Raw genomic sequence first — 19,098 nt, forward strand, 5'->3', positions numbered from 1 at the left:
CGTCTGCTTCAGATATGGAACTACATGAGATGAGATGAGATATAATTATAGTTTATGTTATTATAATTATTACATTAACAATGGAAATGACTAGAGATGTGACAAAACACCATCCATTTTGGCAACTCTCTATTATTTTCATTTCTTATAACTGCTATGAAAGCCTGCCCCACACACTTTTTGGTAGAGAAATTATAATTGAGTGGCTGTACCCGTTTCGTAAAATATACACAGTGTTGTACTTACTATCTTAGATACTCTATAAATTCGCAGATGTTGTCCTGTTTCTATGTGTTTTACATATTCTGTGTTTGATCATATAAAATAAAAGTGTATTCATTTTGATCTGTTACTATTATAATATTTTTCACAGGTTCAAGCCAAAATTAAAGGAGCTCAAGTGAAGCATTATAAAACCAAGGGACTCTACTCCTACAAGACAGTTTTTGTTGTATTTCATTTCTGAGTCGTATCCCTTGAATGAAAATAAAAAGGTTGACCTCAGAAAGGTTGAGCGGCGATGACAGCGGGCGATTTAAAGTCGCGCTGTTACTCGTCGCTCTGTCAAAATGGAACTGTACCTTTAGTCATTTAGAAATGTCGACGAGCTATCCTATCTTGCATGGTTAACATTAGTGCCGCGCTGAAGACCGGTCTGGACCGCGGTCCGACGGTCTTTTAGCTGTGAACCGAAGACCGGTCCCAGAGGGGAAGATCGGCGGCGGTCCTCACTTTTTATCACCTTTCAACTAGTGCGGGGCGGTCCTTGCGAGGACCACGGTCCTACGGTCTCGCGCCATAGCCTACTACTTCCCCAGCGATTCGTTACTTCGGTTGCCTATCTTCCACCAATCACCACCCATCCCACTTAATTAATCGCACCCACCCCCCTTTGCCATACACTAAACGACACAGACGACCATACAGGCAGACGACCACCAACCTCCACTCCGCAAACCGCCCTTTCGTGTGTGAGATGGGGGGAACAGGAGGCGCACGCCTTGGACGATTCCATTATACGGGGTAAATTTCAAAATTTACTACACCATAATGATCGCAATGACAATGATCTATGGTGAAGGCATGACCCCTCTTCTCTAATGGGTTATTGTTTGAAATGTATGTGACTACAAAAGATGTGTGTATGTGTTTGTGTGTGTGTGTGTGTGTGTGTGTGTCGAACCTAGCAAGTAGCAAATCCGATTTTTTGTTTTCTTTTGTCCATCTCTTGTCACCACTCCTTTCTATCGCAGTGTTGTCATTTAAAATAATACAATAATATTAAAATTTCGTTTGGTGTTTTTACTAATCAAATAATATGAGTTTCATTAGTTTCTTCCTTCCAAAAAACCCAGTTATAACGTCTGAATTTTAAAAAAGTCCAATAGAATATTTGGGGACCCCGATAGCTCAGTTGATAGAGCACTCTCTTTATACGCAAAGGGCCAGAGATCGATCCCGGGTGCAGTCGATTTTTTTCTGAATCCCTGTCTACTCAGCAATGAATGGGTAGCTGAGTTTGTTAGATCTGGCGAAAAGTCACCATCGACCCCTCTTATCACCTCATCCACCCCCTCTTATTATAACTTCACGTCTCTCTCTTACTCTTCAATGCTCGCTGCCCTCTAATGTGTGTGTGTGTGTGGGGGGGGGGGGGGGGGGGATGGGGGGGGGGGTAGGAGTTGCGTGTGTGTATCAACGCCACGAACAAATCGATCAACGCCTTGGGCGATGCCATTATCTCCGTTAATGGGGATAAATTTCAAATTTTATTAAATTATCGAAGTAACAATGAAGTACGGTGAGCAAATAAAGAAGGCATCACCCCTCTTCTCTAATTAGGTTACAATTTGAAATGAGTGTGACTACTCCGTGTGTTTTACTTCTGTAGGCCACGGTTTTCATCGTGTAGCGGTCTTTAACGGTTCAAGAATGAACGGACCGGTCTAGGACCGGTCCTTGCGGTCTTCATTTCCCAAGGACCGTAGGACCGTGGTCCTTAAGCTTGCCAAGGACCGCCCCGCACAAGTTAACTGTACCTACTGTTGTTCCTCGACACATTAGTCCTAACCTTTTCATTTGACGTACACACACACACACACACACACTCTCTCTCTCTCTCTCTCTATCTCTCTGTCTCTGTCTCTCTGTCTCTTTCTCTGTCTCGCTCTCTGTCTCTCTCTGTCTCCTTTATATATATTAATTATAAAAACAACAACAATGAAATAATAGTGCTCAACTTTTTGATAAAAGGAGCTATTTATAAAACATTTCAAGTATAATTATGATCTTCTACAGTATTGTTTCAAGTGCTTTAACTTAAAGTGCTTCCTTCATTAATCCGTCTAAGGTCAACTTAACCACTGCACTTGTTTAAAAATAAGGAATACAGCATGTAGTAGAGCGGTGCTCTAAACTCCAGGCCAGTGAGGGTCAGTGAGACTTGTCTCTGACATTTTTTGGGGCTCCTTCTTCCTCTCTTGAATATCACAACAAGGACACTCAGGTATGCTCTGAGAGGAAGCAGTTCCTGTCAGAAGTGCCAAAGATCCAATGCCGATTCCCTGCAGTGGCAATATACGTAATATTTGGGAATATCATTTTCCTGCCCTTGTTTTCGTATTTTTCTTTTCTGACTCAGTACCCTTCAGCACGTTAAAAATCAAAGTAAAACTTATCCCACGACGTTTTCTTTGGTTATCTTATCAATCTGGTCAATCGCATCGTATATGGAAGATCTGAACTAATCTTGGTAGAATAATGAGTCAGGTATTTTTGCTTGGGCGATTTCTTTCTTATTTTTTCTTTAAACCATGAAACGGTGATTAAAAAAATGTAAGCGAAATAAATCACATCCTTTATAAAAACCATGAAATTAATGTTCATTATCATAATTTCGCCATTCAAGCCCTCGAGGGGGACGGGGACAGCGACTGATCGAAACTGGGGGAGTTCCCAGGCTTTGAATTTTACACCAACAGGAGACATTGGGTGGCAGCCAATCAGCTTCGGTCAAGAGCCTGCTTAACACTAGCGCTACAACAGTGGGGACTTGCCACCTGTCCAACATGTACCCGTTATGGTAACGAGCCCGAAAAATGCAGAGCATCTTGTTGAACGGTCCGTTGTGACGTAGTTTCCGGGCGGGTTTGCGACGTTGCACGAGTGCGGTACGGAATTTGCATCTTGGGTCGATCGTCATGACATAGTAGTGTGAGTACCATTAGAAGCTGCTGCTGCCAATCCTTGTACGTAGATTCCCTGACTTGGGACAGGGCCGCACATACGAGATGGAAGTCGGTTTGGACGGATTCAATCCCTCGAGGGGGCGGGGACATAGACTCCTTGAAACTGGTAGAGAAGTCGCAAGCTTCTGTACCAGTAAGAGGAGACACTGGGTGGCGGCGAGTCGACTTCGGTCAAGAACCTGCCTCAAGGAATCATCGCTTCATCGGTGGGGGTTTCCGTCCAACATGTACCTGTTGTGGTCAAGAGCTCGAAACCGCAGAGTATCTTAGTGTGGTTATGTGGTCTTGTGGTATGACACTCGCCTTTGGATCGGAAGGTCCTGGGTTAGAGCCCCGCTCTAAGCGGCGCATAGTTGATCCTTTGAAAAGGCTCTTTACTCACAGACTAAAACGAGTACCTGGTCGTTAACAGTGTTGTGCCTCTGATGGAAAATTGTACAATTTTTCCCGGCCAAATGTCCAACTGATGGTTCACAAATCCAGTTTGCAAACGTCAACAGACAAATTTAGCAAGTTCAAATGTCCAACAGAGATTTTAACATAGGCGATGTTAACAGCCAATTTAAATATCCATATATATATATATATATATATATATATATATATATATATTTTATATATATATATATATATATACATACATTTCTTTATGACATGGTTACTATTCATCCTTTGTCCCTTCGTTAAGTCGTGTTTGTATCAAGAATGCTTAAAATGATCACCCTTAATTAATCATATATTGATCATTGCAGCAAAATAATTACAAACTATACAAGGTTTCTTTTTTACCCACAAAGTACTGAAACAATATTTTAACCTGGGAAGTAAATTTCAAATATATACAACTGAAATATGAAAAGACTCGGACTTTATTCTAGTGTTCTCAGTTGACCACGTTTGTAACTAGTAGAGCGGAAAACTGGCATAATCGTGTTCATATAATATTAAGCTAAACTCGTGTGACCATCTGTTGAATACAATTTGTGCGATGAAGACTCAATGACCGGAATTCATAATCCTCTGAACCAGCAGTGATCAAAACGAAACAAATCGGACAGCTGCACCGAGATGTTATCGCATATCATCAAAGAACTAAGAGTGACGCACAAATAGTGAGGGAATGAATGAAAGGTTACTTTATTCCTCCATCGGTTAGAGCAAGTTTTGAGAGTTTCTATCGGTTTGTTTGCTTATAATAATGCAATCAATAAATTAAATTTAACAAACTATAATCAAAATTGTGCTGATATCTTAATGCAAAATATCTCAAAGACAGTAATTCTAATGATAGAGTGTTTGGTACCAAAATACAGATCAAAGTTTTCTCAATGTGTTGCCAATTTGTTTAAATTGGTAAAATTGACTGTGGTTGTGCAAAAGCGATTGTAATTTAACCAGATATCAGTAACAAATCTGTTAAGTATCGCGGGAGATAACCCGTTGCACTGGTCGGGAATTTGATGGAGTGAATGACCTCTTGACCGCGGCGCAGGTAGAGAACTAAAAGCTCGCCTATTCAACACTGTGATAGATGCTGTATTTACACCACAGTCAGTCATACAATATACTGACAACTGACAACACACTACAGTCAACCGACACATGACGGAAGTCACGTGACCGCGTCGCAGCCGTGAATCAACCCCATTTCAAATACCCCAAAGACTGTTTGAATGTATCTCGTTACGAGTGACACAATTAATTGTTCTCAGCATCCACTCTTGATCGCTATAATTGTTTGCATTATTTGTCAAGAGAATTCAAGTAAAAGTTTGATACCACTCATACTATAGTTTACCTACAATCAACACAATTTGTCAACAGAGATAATTGCTATTCAGATATTTAATAATGAATAACTACAACAAGATTTCAGTCGAAGACAAAACAAGGTTGTATGATTTCAAAGATGTGAGGAATATATGGAGCTTTATGGTATGCTGAACATACTCACCAGTTCTGCTCGCCAGATCGATTGTACCAACACATGATCTATGTGTGACCTTAAACGTTTAAAGTCTGAGAGAGAGAGAGAGAGAGAGAGAGAGAGAGAGAGAGAGAGAGAGAGAGAGAGAGAGAGAGAGAGAGAGAAAGAGAAAGAGAGTTTGGTGAGAACTAATAACCCACCTGGCGGTCCGTTAGACTATAAACCTAAGAGGTTACACCTAGCTTTGTGTTGCTTCGATTGACCTGGCGGGAAAAAATGTTGAGTTTTTCTTTTCAGTCAAATGCATTTTATCTATACATAAATACACGTATATCTAGGTGACCCCCTTACTTGGCTGTAATAAAAGTGTTGATGACATCGCCGAAGACAGCCATGTTGATCGGTATCGTACATCCCAGGACTACAGAACCAAATAGTCCTATCACCATCAGCATCCGGTCCATTGTTGAGGCGAATGTGAACTGTGGAAAATGATAATAAAAAAACATTACAAATGATACACAAGAACAATAATAGTCGATTTCTGAACGAAATCTTTGATAAAAACTGCAATAAGTTGGGGGTTTTTCCCTTCCGTTTCTTTCCGTTTTAACATCTTTTGACCACGGATGCAGAATTTCTATCTCCTTTCATTTTCATTCCCTTCTTTTTTTTCTTCATTTCCTAATATTCTCTTCCAATTCGTATTCTCTGGTTATCGATAACTCAACTGTTTGCAATGAAAATATTCTCAAACTAACGCAAAATATTATCCATCCAAGAATTTAAATCAAATCAAGGCGACGTGCATTTATTTGCAAGTCTGATAACCTAAATTGTTATGGGCTTGTTGTCATCAATGGAAATACTCTCAAACAAAGGCAGAACAGTGTAGAGATCGCAACAATTTTTTTTTAAACGTGGTCCTTCAGAGCCATTAGGCCCATGCAGCCGGAGTTTATCCCGGTTTCCATAGCGCGAAACGGACAGTAGTAACTGTTTGCTATCCTTTGGATAGGGCGCTAGTCTATTACAAAGTACTTTCCGCAAAACCTTTCAGATCCAGTATCCCAATCACTGCTGGGTGGACAGGGGGGGGGGGGTGGTCAAAAAAAAAATAATCTCGACTGCACCCGTGATAATGATCGATTGCGGTCCCTTTTCGTGTTAAGCGAGTGCTCTACCAACTGAGCTATCGGGGCCCCGCCAATGTTAAAACAAGCTTATAATTGCGATCGGTTGTCAAGCATCCTAATATGTGCACCAAGAATCAACCCCATAATAATTACCTTTGATAATTAGAAATGATTAAATATTTTAATTTGCAAGTCGGCTCCGCAGCGTAGTGTACTGGGTTCGAATCCCATTGTGGACAATGTTTTTAATAATTTTTTTAATATTTTATTTTATTGAGAAAAAAATCATTCCTATTATTGTGATAGTTGTATATGTTTTGATACTTTGAATAATTTATTTTATTGTTTATTTTATTGGAAAAAGAAAACAACTAAAGACAAAAAAACAACAAACAACATTGGTACTTTTATTATTGTTATCATATTTTATAATACTTTATCATTATCATCAATTATCGTTTATCATGTTTGTTTGTTGCGTTTTTTTTATTTAAAAGAAAACAAACTTCTTTACCTTAAAAAATTATTTATTTCTTTATTTCCACAATACAATAGAAGAAGAATAGATGTCCTTTGTCTCCGCAAATACTGCGGGTTCTCCGTCAGTTAAAAAAGCAACATAATACAGCACACCCAAGAGATTATATTCAAGTCCTAGGTGGTATAGGGAATGAGATTAGCGGAAGAGTAGCGTCCCTTGATTGGACGTCACCCATAGTCTGCGAGGACGAGAGACCATGCGCACAACCAACATGACGTTCTCTCTCTAATAACTTTTCCGCCGGTGACGTCACAGACTATGGGTGACGTCCAATCAAGGGACGCTACTCTTCCGCTAATCTCATTCCCTATTGAATCTTATGAAAAAAAGAGTGAAAACTTCATTAAAAGTATAAAACTAGTAATCTTAAGATTCTTTGTTTGTTTTGTTTGTTTGTTTTTAAGGGTTTGACGGCGCTTGTAACACATTTAGGTCACATAATCGCCAGTAAAAAGGAGGAAAATTGGATAGTGAAAACATCCTAGAGGTACAATTAAAAGGACTTGAGGAAAGAGTAAGACAAAGGGGAATGGTTCAAATAGGGAGGAGATGTAGATTCCAAGAGCACACTATCAATAGATAGTATGCGTCAATAGATAGTATTAGTGCAGCGCTGAAGACCGGTCTGGACCGCGGTCCGACGGTCTTTTAGCTGTGAACCGAAGACCGGTCCCAGAGGGGAAGATCGGCGGCGGTCCTCACTTCTTATCACCTTTCAACTAGTGCGGGGCGGTCCTTGCAAGGACCACGGTCCTACGGTCTCGCGCCATAGCCTACTACTTCCCCAGCGATTCGTTGCTTCGGTTGCCTATCTTCCACCAATCACCACCCATCCCACTTAATTAATCGCACCCACCCCCTTTGCCATACACTAACACAACGACCTACAGGCAGACGACCACCAACCTCCACTCCGCAAACCGCCCTTTCGTGTGTGAGATGGGGGGAACAGGAGGCGCACGCCTTGGACGATTCCATTATACGGGGTAAATTTCAAAATTTACTACACCATAATGATCGCAATGACAATGATCTATGGTGAAGGCATGACCCCTCTTCTCTAATGGGTTATTGTTTGAAATGTATGTGACTACAAAAGATTGTTGTGTGTGTGTGTTTGTGTGTGTGTGTGTGTGTGTGTTCGAACCTAGCAAGTAGCAAATCCGATTTTTTGTTTTCTTTTGTCCATCTCTTGTCACCACTCCTTTCTATCGCAGTGTTGTCATTTAAAATAATACAATAATATTAAAATTTCGTTTGGTGTTTTTACTAATCAAATAATATGAGTTTCATTAGTTTCTTCCTTCCAAAAAACCCAGTTATAACGTCTGAATTTTAAAAAAGTCCAATAGAATATTTGGGGACCCCGATAGCTCAGTTGATAGAGCACTCTCTTTATACGCAAAGGGCCAGAGATCGATCCCGGGTGCAGTCGATTTTTTTCTGAATCCCTGTCTACTCAGCAATGAATGGGTAGCTGAGTTTGTTAGATCTGGCGAAAAGTCACCATCGACCCCTCTTATCACCTCATCCACCCTGCTGTTGTTGCCATATTATAACTTGACGTCTCTCTCTTACTCTTCAATGCTCGCTGCCCTCTAATGTGTGTGTGTGTGTGGGGGGGGGGGGGGGGGGGGGGGGGGGGGTAGGAGTTGCGTGTGTGTATCAACGCCACGAACAACTCGATCAACGCCTTGGGCGATGCCATTATCTCCGTTAATGGGGATAAATTTCAAATTTTATTAAATTATCGAAGTAACAATGAAGTACGGTGAGCAAATAAAGAAGGCATCACCCCTCTTCTCTAATTAGGTTACAATTTGAAATGAGTGTGACTACTCCGTGTGTTTTACTCCTGTAGGCCACGGTTTTCATCGTGTAGCGGTCTTTAACGGTTCAAGAATGAACGGACCGGTCTAGGACCGGTCCTTGCGGTCTTCATTTCCCAAGGACCGTAGGACCGTGGTCCTTAAGCTTGCCAAGGACCGCCCCGCACTAGATAGTATGCGCTTGGCTATGAAGCTCATAACATTGCCATCCGGAAGTATAACGGACCAACACACAAAACGGTGTGTAACCATGAACGTTTATAGTGTGATTGATAAAGTTTAGTGAGAATCACTAAAGATACAATAACAAATGCTTGAGTGACGTCATCTTCGTTCTATCTATATACTTAGTTTAAGATCACCTGCAAGTCTCACCCAGACACCAGCACAAGATCCCTTTAAGAGGAATTCTTTGTCAACCTTGTGTTTTAGAACTCATACTGTTTGAAGCAGGTGGTTCGCTTTCACGTACTCTGTTGTTAAGTCATTGAGTTTGGTCGCAGTGAGTAATGAAAGTGTGATTAAACAACTAGAATCATCATCATCATCATCATCATCATCATCATCATCATCATCATCATCATCATCATCATCATCACCATCATCATCACCATCATCATCATCATCACTATCAATCTCGCTATCATCATCGCCATCATCAATAATAAATAAAAAAAAACTAAAAGGATATAGCTATTGTTAAATTGGATATATAGTCTAGCATAACATTTAAAAAACGTATAAAGTAATCGACAACCGGACCATAAAAACGGCCGCTTCCTAATGGCATGTCCAGGTGTAATTTGAATCGCTTCGCTTTTTAGTCTCAACTAGATAGAAGATATTCATTTACTTTTTGGATGGAACACAAAAATAATAACATTCCCTTAAGTGGCTATATCAACAATTGAGACAGTTACCGGAAATTGCAATGATCAAATCAGAGCTCTTGATGCATGGATCGATAAATGGGACTGTCGTGCAACCAACTATTAAATGCTGTTGTTGCCATGGTCACATATCAATCCATGCCTTATAACCGGCGGTTAGAGTTAGAAAACCATGGGCCACATTGCGTCAGAATTAGGCACATCTTGAGACATAAAAGGGTCAATATCTAGTTTCATCGGGACTTGTACACAGCATTACTAAATTCAGAAATTAAGATTTGTTCAAGAAACGTAAGGAATCGTTTGTCGTACAGGAGTAAACAAAATTTTACACATTAACCCAAACAGTCTCAGGGTTGAGACATCTTAACCAATTGATATATTATTATGTAACCCATCGCCTCAACACGATATTATGTCGCGGTATAAATATTAATATGCTGAAATTTGAATCTCAGGCCAAAATGATCAGAAGTAAAAAAACCACCACAATTCTTTTTGAACAGTATAAAAAAACTACATTCATCCGTCACATCAAAAGCTTAATTTTTTTTTAGATTACTTAAGTGTCATGAATTAAACCTGGTATTCAAAGTTTCTCAGTATTTGGTTCACTCCGACATTATACCAGTTTGAGGCTGTGGGTCAAAATCTGAAATAGTGTACGGAGGTATTGGGCTCATTCGTTGACCATGCAAAATTCGGAAATGAAAAAAGACTTAAAGCGAGGCAACAACTATTTTAGCAATCCCGAAGAATCTCATGAGATCTATAGTGAAAGATGAGGCGAAATTCACGACAAAACAGAAGACATGCTACAACTACAACGCCCGCATTTAGATAGCACCTGTTCCTTGAAAACAATGTAGTAATTTAATTTTTTTTTCATAACTATTAAAAAAAACTAATGTAAGAATGGAATTTATAAGTGAAATATAATATTTATAAATATTTATAATAAGTCCCAGATTTGAGAGTTTTTGCAAAGATGAGGGTCATTTAAATCGATCAATATTTGAAGGGCGAGTTTTCTGGCCAAATTTTCAAATATGAGTATTTCCAGAGAACGACAGAGCAGTGAATATATGCCATGCCTATCATTCCTATGCGTTACTGTTGTGGCTAACTATAAATTTGGTTTTTATACTATTGATTCAATCATTCTATTTTCACTTACTTCGCTTCCTTACCAATCATCTCTTGTTGCTTTTCCAATACTTTGTGTCAATCCTTATCATGTTCACAGTATTACAGTGCCATAAATTGTGCTGTGATTTCATTTCTTGGTGATTTGAAAGGGTTCATTATTCAGGATGGTAAAATTTGACGCGAATGGTCTTTTACATTTCTTGTGTCCAATTGGATTCTCATGACAATATTAGTTGTTGCGTTTTCATCTCTTCTGGGTACAATATGTCAAAAAGTTACTCTCTAACCTCTTAACCTTGGGATGATATTGGTCTTTCTTTGTACTTTCGTTATCTTGTTATTTGTGTGTGTGTTTGTGTGTGTGGGGGGGGGGGGGTAGATAAATGATATTTAACACCGTCTCCAGTTGTTCTATTTGAAATGTATTATGTTCAGGAACGGCCAGTGCCCATAATCACAATACATACATCAGTACACTAGATTTACAAACGTTTAGTGGAGCATGATGTTTGTGTTTATTTTCACATCATTGCTTTTAATCCATATATGATATGCCTAATAATACCCATTGATTCCTTATTCTTCTTCTTTATATCTACATCTTCCTTGATTTCAATCCTACCATTTTGTAGCTTTTCATAATTAATTCATATCTGATTGATAAAGACTCAATTAACAATCATATTTGCGGGTGCCGACAGCTAGCTCAGTTAATAGAGCACTCGCTTCTCACGCAAAGGGACCGAGATCGATCCCGGAAGAAGCTGAGATTTTATTTCTCACCCCCATCCTGTTTTCCTAGATGTGACTAGTCTATTTGATCTAGTTGAATTTACTTTGAAATAATCCAGCGTTCTATCTAAAGGGCAAATAAATAATAATGTGAAATTGAATGTAAGCTTCAATTTAATTACAAAAACAGATCAAATGAACGTTTCGGGTTTCCCCTTTATCAACAAAACAGTAGAGCATTCATCTTAACTACGCCACTACCACATCATCTCATTTATCTGTGGTGTTTCATTCATCCTGTTTTGTTGATAAAGGGGAAACCCGAGACGTTCATTTGAAATGTTTTTGTAATTTTAATTGAAGCTTACATTCAATTTCACATTATTATTTATTTCTTCGAGCTTCGAGCAGCAACATTTACATTATCTAAAGGGCAGCAATCTATTGCTATTGTCCTTTTATCTTTATAGAAATAAAGATAAACTCCAGCCATATAGGCCTAATGGCTCCATGGCTACATTATAATCAAATGTTCAAACTGTGAAAAACGAATCCAAACATACATTTCATGTAGCTGGCACTTTCATTGACCAGTCTTCATTTTTTTCACCTGATTACCACGACATCCTACATACATTTATTAAGGGAAAAAGTCTGATTAAATATAGATATTACATTCCCAGTAGAATTGAGCGTTGTTGAAAGGTTATTCATCATATTCACACATTATACCTATACTATAGTGACAGCTCCTTATCATCAGCAATCTCAAAGGCAACAACTGGGAAAAAAAACGTGTTTGTTTCGAGTCTAAGTTTTTCCGATGACTAAAGGTCCTGAAAACATAAGAGCCTTATATGTAACCAATCGCACCAAAACGGTGTTATGTTGTGGAGAACAAATCTTTTAAAACCTTATAAATGATAAGTAACAAATGGAATTCTATTATTATAGTTCAAAACAAACATAATTGTTCAACCCAATGAATGGAATACAATATACCAATCCAAATTACCACGAACCGGTATAAAAGATTATATATAAAATTGTTTTTAACATATCTTAGAATATGAGGGGCTATTGTATTGGTGTGTATAATTTATTAAATGATGTTACGTGATATAATCACAATCCTATAACATTGCTGGCTACTTTAATTTTAATTAATTGTAGTGTGTGTGTGCGCGCGCGTGTGTGTGGTTGAGAGAGAGAGAGAGAGAGAGAGAGAGAGAGAGAGAGAGCTAGAGAGAGAGAGAGAGAGAGAGAGAGAGAGAGAGGGTGAGTAGGGGATAGAGAGGGAGAGAGAGAGAGAGAGAGAGAGAGAGAAAGAAAGAGAGAGAGAGAGAGAGAGAGAGGGAGGGTGAATAGGGAATAGAGACAGAGTAGAATGCAGGAAAAGATTGTCCTGAGTAATTCTTCGTGGGAAAGTATCATGATTAGCAGCAAATTACTAGAGTCATCATGATAGAAGCGATACACATAAATATACAGTTACACACACACACACAGAGACACACACGCGCGCGCGCGCGAACATGAAGAGCAGCGTCTAATCGTTCTCACTACTATGTTATGGCGATCTATCCAGGACGGAAACGCATCACCGCAATCGTGATGCCCAGAAGCTTCGTCACAATGGAAACCGTTCAACTTGATTCTCTGCGGTTTCGGGCTCTTGACCACAACGAGTGCATGTTGGACAGGTGGCAAGCCCCCACTGATGAAGTGAGCGTGCCGTTCAGCAGGCTCTCAACCGAATCCGATTGGCTGCCACCCAATGTCTCCTTTTGCTGGTGTCGAGGCGTCGATGTCCCCGCCCCCATCGAGGGATTGAATTCGGCCGAACCGACTTCCATCTCGTCTAGAGCATGGACTTGCGAAGTTTTGCATCTACCTTTTCAACGTATTTGCTTCTACCCCACACTGGAGCGCCGTACTCATCGTGGAATATCACTGTGCCTGGGCGGACGTCCTCAGGAGCGCTTGGCTACCTCCCAAAGTTGATCCCGCCAGCTTCCTCAGAAGACTGTTTCGTTTCTCTATCTTCCAGCGTAACCCCCAGGTATTTCGGATTCGGCTCCTATGAGAGAAACTGTTTGATGAGGACATTCAGTTTACGGGTGTGCCAACCACTGCATAGGTGAAATGGAAGTGTTCTTCTTCAGGTTCCACTTGTCAAAGTAGGATTTGAGTCTGGTTACGTTCTTACTCAGTACGCTATCGAGACGTGTCCACACTTTACTTTGAGTAACGGGCGTCCTGCCGTCCGCATATCCCAGCCTCAGAGAGGAAGTGTATGGCATGTCGCTAATGTAGACATTAAACAACTTTGGTGCCAGAACATATACCTGAGGGTTCCCATTCCACAGTTTCCCGACTTTGCCCGTAGTGTCTTCCAGCGCGACGTGGAATTGTCTTTCCCCTAAGACTGAAGAGAACAGCTTAAAGGTCATTTTGCACCTCACGATTTTTGCAAGTTTGAGCATTAACCCTTCGCTCCAGACCGTATCGAATGCCGCTGATAGGTCTATAAATACAGCACCAGTTTGCTGTTTCCTTTCGAACCCTGCTTCAATATGCTCTGTAAGGGCAATGACTTGTTCCGTGGTGCACCTCCCTTCCCTGAAGCTCGCCTGCTCGGGTGGCAGGGCAGTGTCTGGGACCGGCGCCATCGGTTCAGTAGTACACGCTCCAAAAGTTTGTACAGACAGCTCAGAAGTGATATGGGTCTGTAACTGTCTGTCTCCTTCGCCGGTTTCTCTGGCTTCAGGGTGGCAACTATCTTGGCGTGCTTCCACACTTGTTAAAGCTTACCTTTTGCAAGGTCGTCAGACATTGCCTCTGCCAGCCAGGCCCGTGCCCCGGGGCCCAGATGCGTCACCTTATCGGGTTATATGCCATCTATCCCTGCTGCTTTGCCGTTCTTAACATCGCTAACGGCTGCACCCAATTCTCGAGGACTGAACGGGAATGTCCAGTCCAACTCTACTTATATCCTTGGCAAGTGTGTCTGCCTCACGTTCCGGTGCAGCCTTAGCGAAAATTCGGTCAGGATCCAATTTCTTTATCAGTCGCCAAGAGTGTCGGCTAGAGTGTGTAAAGTCGAGACTTTCCAGTCTTCTGCCATCGTTGCTTCCTTCCTTCTACCAGAGACTGAAGTAGCCTATCGGCTACGTCTCGGGATTGGGTCTGCTGGTACTCCTGGTACAGCTTTTCCGATTCCTCCGACCGTCAGGGGAGTAGAATTTCCGCTTGCCCCGTGGAATGGAGCGGTGAGCGCTCTTAACCAGCAGTCTGATAAATCTGGTTATGTTCTCGGACTCGGGAGGGATAGCAGGGCAGACCTGCTCAGTATAGGAACTAAATTCCTCCCAGTTAGGCTTCCTGAACCGCCATCTGCAGAGTAGGAGAGACTGCACCCTCGGTATTGTCAACTCCGCTGTGATTTTGGCCATACTCTGGCTCTCGATGCAATATGTGCGTATGGTGGCTGACCCCGTTATCGCATTTTCCAGCTAAAGATGTGTTGGGACGTTCGCTTATTTATCTACCGCGCCAACAGCCCTGGCGACAGGATGGCCGAGGCATTCGGGCAGTGGATTGAATCTCCATTCATCACAGGGTGGGCCATTCAAGGCACCCGCTTATAGGCCCGACATCCGGGATGGGATGGTTTAGCGACGATCGACCGGAAATACTCATTTGCACCCGATATGCCTCAAGCACCCTCACAAAACGCAAGGTAGGTGATCCATTGGGGGTGCACATGGAGAGAAAGAGAGAGAGAGAGAGAGAGAGAGAGAGAGAGAGAGAGAGAGAGATAGAGAGAGAGAGAGAAGGGGGTGGGGTGGGACGGTAAAACAATATCCGTCAACTTGGCTTACACTCGGTTATACAATCGGATCCAAGTGGGGCACGGTTTAAATTAATTGAAAAGCAAAATTGTAATTTGTAAATATATATATATAATATATATATATATATATATATATATATATATATATATATATATATATATATATATATATAAAAGCAGTACGACAAATTGTCCAACATGGATAACAAATTAAACTCTTGGAAAATCTTATAAGAAAATTTTGACTGAAAGTGTACTGTCCCCTATGATCTATAATATCGATAAATAGGTAATGCTGTGCTGAAACAGAAGCAGGGGGTGATTACGTCAAGATTTAAACATAATGCTATGCAAATTGATATTACTGAGACGAAAAACCTCATTAAAATGTCACTGCATATGTTATAATTAAAAAGTCATTAGACGCAGATGGTGTAATGCAATTTTTTCACTTTAAAATGCTATGGCACATTGATTGATTTCGGTTTGCTTAATTTTTGTATGTTTTTTTCTGTTTTACTTTGTTCATAAATTTCTATATTTAACGTATTACTAAACATCGCATAGGTTTAATCTATAAACTCACCAGACTGTGTTGGTTAAGATTATTTCCATAACAACAATTAGCCCAAACAATCTACAAATAAGTGCACGTCAATCAATCCATTTTGTGAAGTAAATCTTTTTAACATTTAAAACTTTTCGATAAAAAGATATTTTGTCCTTCAGTTGTTTAAAATTATCATATTTTTATACCATGAACAAAAATTAATGAAGGCTTTATAGTCTGCATCGATTCTTCTAGCCACAACAAATCATCAAACTGGTTGTTGAATTAAATTTAATGAAAGGCTAAATTGTGACTTTCATCGAAAGTGAATATCAAAAGGTAACTTCCGCATGGAAATGTTTTATATCTCCTAAAGTGAACGTAATCTTTGTTTAATTGAATTAAAAAACAAAGCTGACAGTGAAAAAAGGCGAAAAGTCGCAATATGTTTTTGTTTGTTTTCCTTTTTCTTTTAAGTCTGAGATTGTACCGAATTTTGTTTATTTGTATACGGACTCGAAATAATGATAATACTAATAATAATAATAATAATAATAATAATAACATAATAATAATACTAATAATAATAATAATAATAATAATAATAATAATAATATAATAATAATAATAATAATAATAATAATAATATAATATAATAATAATAATAATAATAATAAATAATAATAATAATAATAATAATAATAATAATAATATAATAATAATAATAATAAAAATAAAAAATAAAATAAAAAAAATAATAATAATAATAATGTAATTTATGTATATAGCGACTGTCCCATACAATATAGCTCTCGGCGCACAATATGCGTGGCATGCAATATATGTAATTAAAAATACTTTTATCATATTATCAACAACATTTAAAAGATGAGAATACGGAATTATTTTTAAAAAAGTAATTTAGGGTAGAAATGTTCAATGAGATGACACTACAAAAATAATGTAATAAATCCTGTGGCACATTATGAAGATTGCTTATCCATTCTTTTTCGACTTTAATTAAAAGAGAAAGGATAGATAAATGCTCAATATTATGTGCATGAAATGAAAAAAAAGTGGTTATAGTAATACTTACAAGTTCGAATACTCCCACTCGATCATCTTCTGGTTTTGAGTCTTTTTTACCGCAACAACCAAACAGCCCATTATCTTTTTGTTTCGTGTTGTTTTCATTTCCCAGTTCGTATTTTACAGCCGAGACATCCGATACGTATGCTTTACCATTTGAATTTCCATTCGAAACAACAGGTCCATCGTCCACACACTGCCCATTATCTTTATTATGGTCATTTAGGTTATGGTCCCCGTTTAGCGGTGTTAACTTTTTTAAGGTTACACTGCCCTTATCCTCCCTGTTTGGCATTGTTGAATTCACAAATATTTAATTTGATGTTTTTAAAGAAAAAAAAGTTCTTAAATCAATGATAACTTGTTTTAAAAATGGAAGCTATGTTGTTGTAAAAAGCCGGTGCTGACTCTTTACTTCAGTGAATCCACAACAATCTGGAATTAAGAGAGAAAAAAAGATGCACAGATTAATAAACAATCAGTTTTTAACGTCACGTGTCTTCTGGAAATCTACAACAATGAAATGTGAATGACGGGTACGTAATTTCTTCGTACCTTGTAAAGTTATGCCAGTTATTGTATAATCATGAAAGAAAACCGCTTTAAAACGTTTGTTTAGTTTTCTACCTTTACTTTTTGTTAATCGTTTTTGACGTAGGCCCTCTAATTTTGAGTTGAGAGGAAAGGGAGGATCGAAAATTTCTTGATGATACATAGAAGTTTAAGAGAGGTTTGATATAATTAGGAACTTATCCTTGTAGGCATTTGTAGGTGATACAGGCTACTTTGAATCTGATTTGTTTGACAATTGGAAGTCAATGTAGGGATTTCAGAAAGGGGTTACTCTGTCGTATCTTCTGGATCTGGAAATGACTCGAGCGGCGTCGTTTAAAGCCACATGCGAAACCCTAGTTGTTTTAGCGGGCAAACCAGATAAAAGCACATTGCACTGATCGGTACGACTTGTCACGTGGATGATTATTTTAGCTGTGTCAGTGAAGAATAGATCTCTTACTCGATTTATGTTTTTAGACGGTAATTTACTGTTTGACAAACGTTGTTGATGTGCATCAAGGTAAAAGCCGAGGTTTCTGACGGATAGTTGTGGATGCATTTTCAAGAATCCATATGCTTTCAACAATCATAAGCGAACTTTTCTTATTGAAATCTATCAGCTTGTTTTTCCCCCTTCATTTAATTTAAGCTTGTTCGTGTTCATCTGCAGTTTTAACCATTTGTATACAGTTAAGTGTCCAATCATGTCTAAGAAGACTCTTTGGAATTTTGTGACACATGAATATACATTTGAGGGTTTTCGGCGTAAAGGTAGCAAACGCCATATTTCTGACAGAATATATGTTAGTGAAGAAGTGTATATTGGAGAGAGAGCAATGACCCACATTAAAGTAGTGATGGAGAGCTCTGAGTTTCATTTATAATGACAACTTTCTTCCGACCAGAGAATAACTCAGTGAACCAGTTCAGAGCTGGTCCTTTGGCGGCAAACTTTTCGTTAAGTCTTTTCAAGAAGATCGTGTGACCGACAGTATCAAAGGCAGCACTTAGATCGTGCAAGAGCAACATGACCTTCTTATCCGTAGGTGTTACTATGAGGCATGTGTCAAAGAAATTGCATATTATAACAAGAACACATAATGCCTTTAACAGGCGGTATTGTTGACTCAGTTCTTTAACTGAAGTTTTCACTTCGTTGCACTAATGAATCTAAACTAGGCACATCATGGTTCCACCTTAGAAAACAACTCACTATCTGTCAGAAACATCGGCTTCTACCTTGACGTACATCTTGATATGACTACGCACATCAACAAAGTTTGTCAGTCAGTAAAATTCAACACGGTAAGATCAGATAATAATTCTGGCAAAATACTTGTCTTTAGTGGTAAAAAAGAAAAGAAATAAAACGTACTATCTTGCCTTTCTGACGAAGGAAAACTTTTAAATCATATTGAAATGATTATGTATCAATAGGCCATTAAATAGACATTGTTATTCTTCTTCCTATTTTTAATCATCTGTAGAATTTCAATACAGACATTCCTTTGTAATTCTATTATATTTCACCATGGATTTATAATACGTATGTGTGAGTGTGTATCATATGTGTGTGTCTATGTGTGTGTGTGTGGG

At 39.1% G+C, this 19,098-nt stretch overlaps 1 protein-coding gene across 3 annotated transcripts in view; it reads right to left on the reverse strand.

The window, feature by feature from the left end:
• Window positions 1–19,098, reverse strand: part of LOC144966381 (ATP-dependent translocase ABCB1-like) — a 72,991-nt gene that overhangs the window by 43,113 nt on the left and 10,780 nt on the right. For all 3 annotated transcript variants that reach the window (XM_078902771.1, XM_078902773.1, XM_078902772.1), the window contains exons 2-3: window positions 16,955–17,382; window positions 5,527–5,657 (exon numbers count right to left, since the gene is read on the reverse strand). In XM_078902771.1, the coding sequence (XP_078758897.1) occupies window positions 5,527–5,657; window positions 16,955–17,242 (419 nt within the window). In that variant the 5' untranslated portion in view covers window positions 17,243–17,382. The remainder of the gene's footprint in view (window positions 1–5,526; window positions 5,658–16,954; window positions 17,383–19,098) is intronic.

The sequence above is a fragment of the Berghia stephanieae genome, chromosome 2 (genome assembly GCF_034508935.2).
Source record: "Berghia stephanieae isolate SIO BIC M18660-M18661 chromosome 2, UCSD_Bste_1.3, whole genome shotgun sequence".
Taxonomy (NCBI): Eukaryota; Metazoa; Mollusca; class Gastropoda; order Nudibranchia; family Aeolidiidae; genus Berghia; species Berghia stephanieae.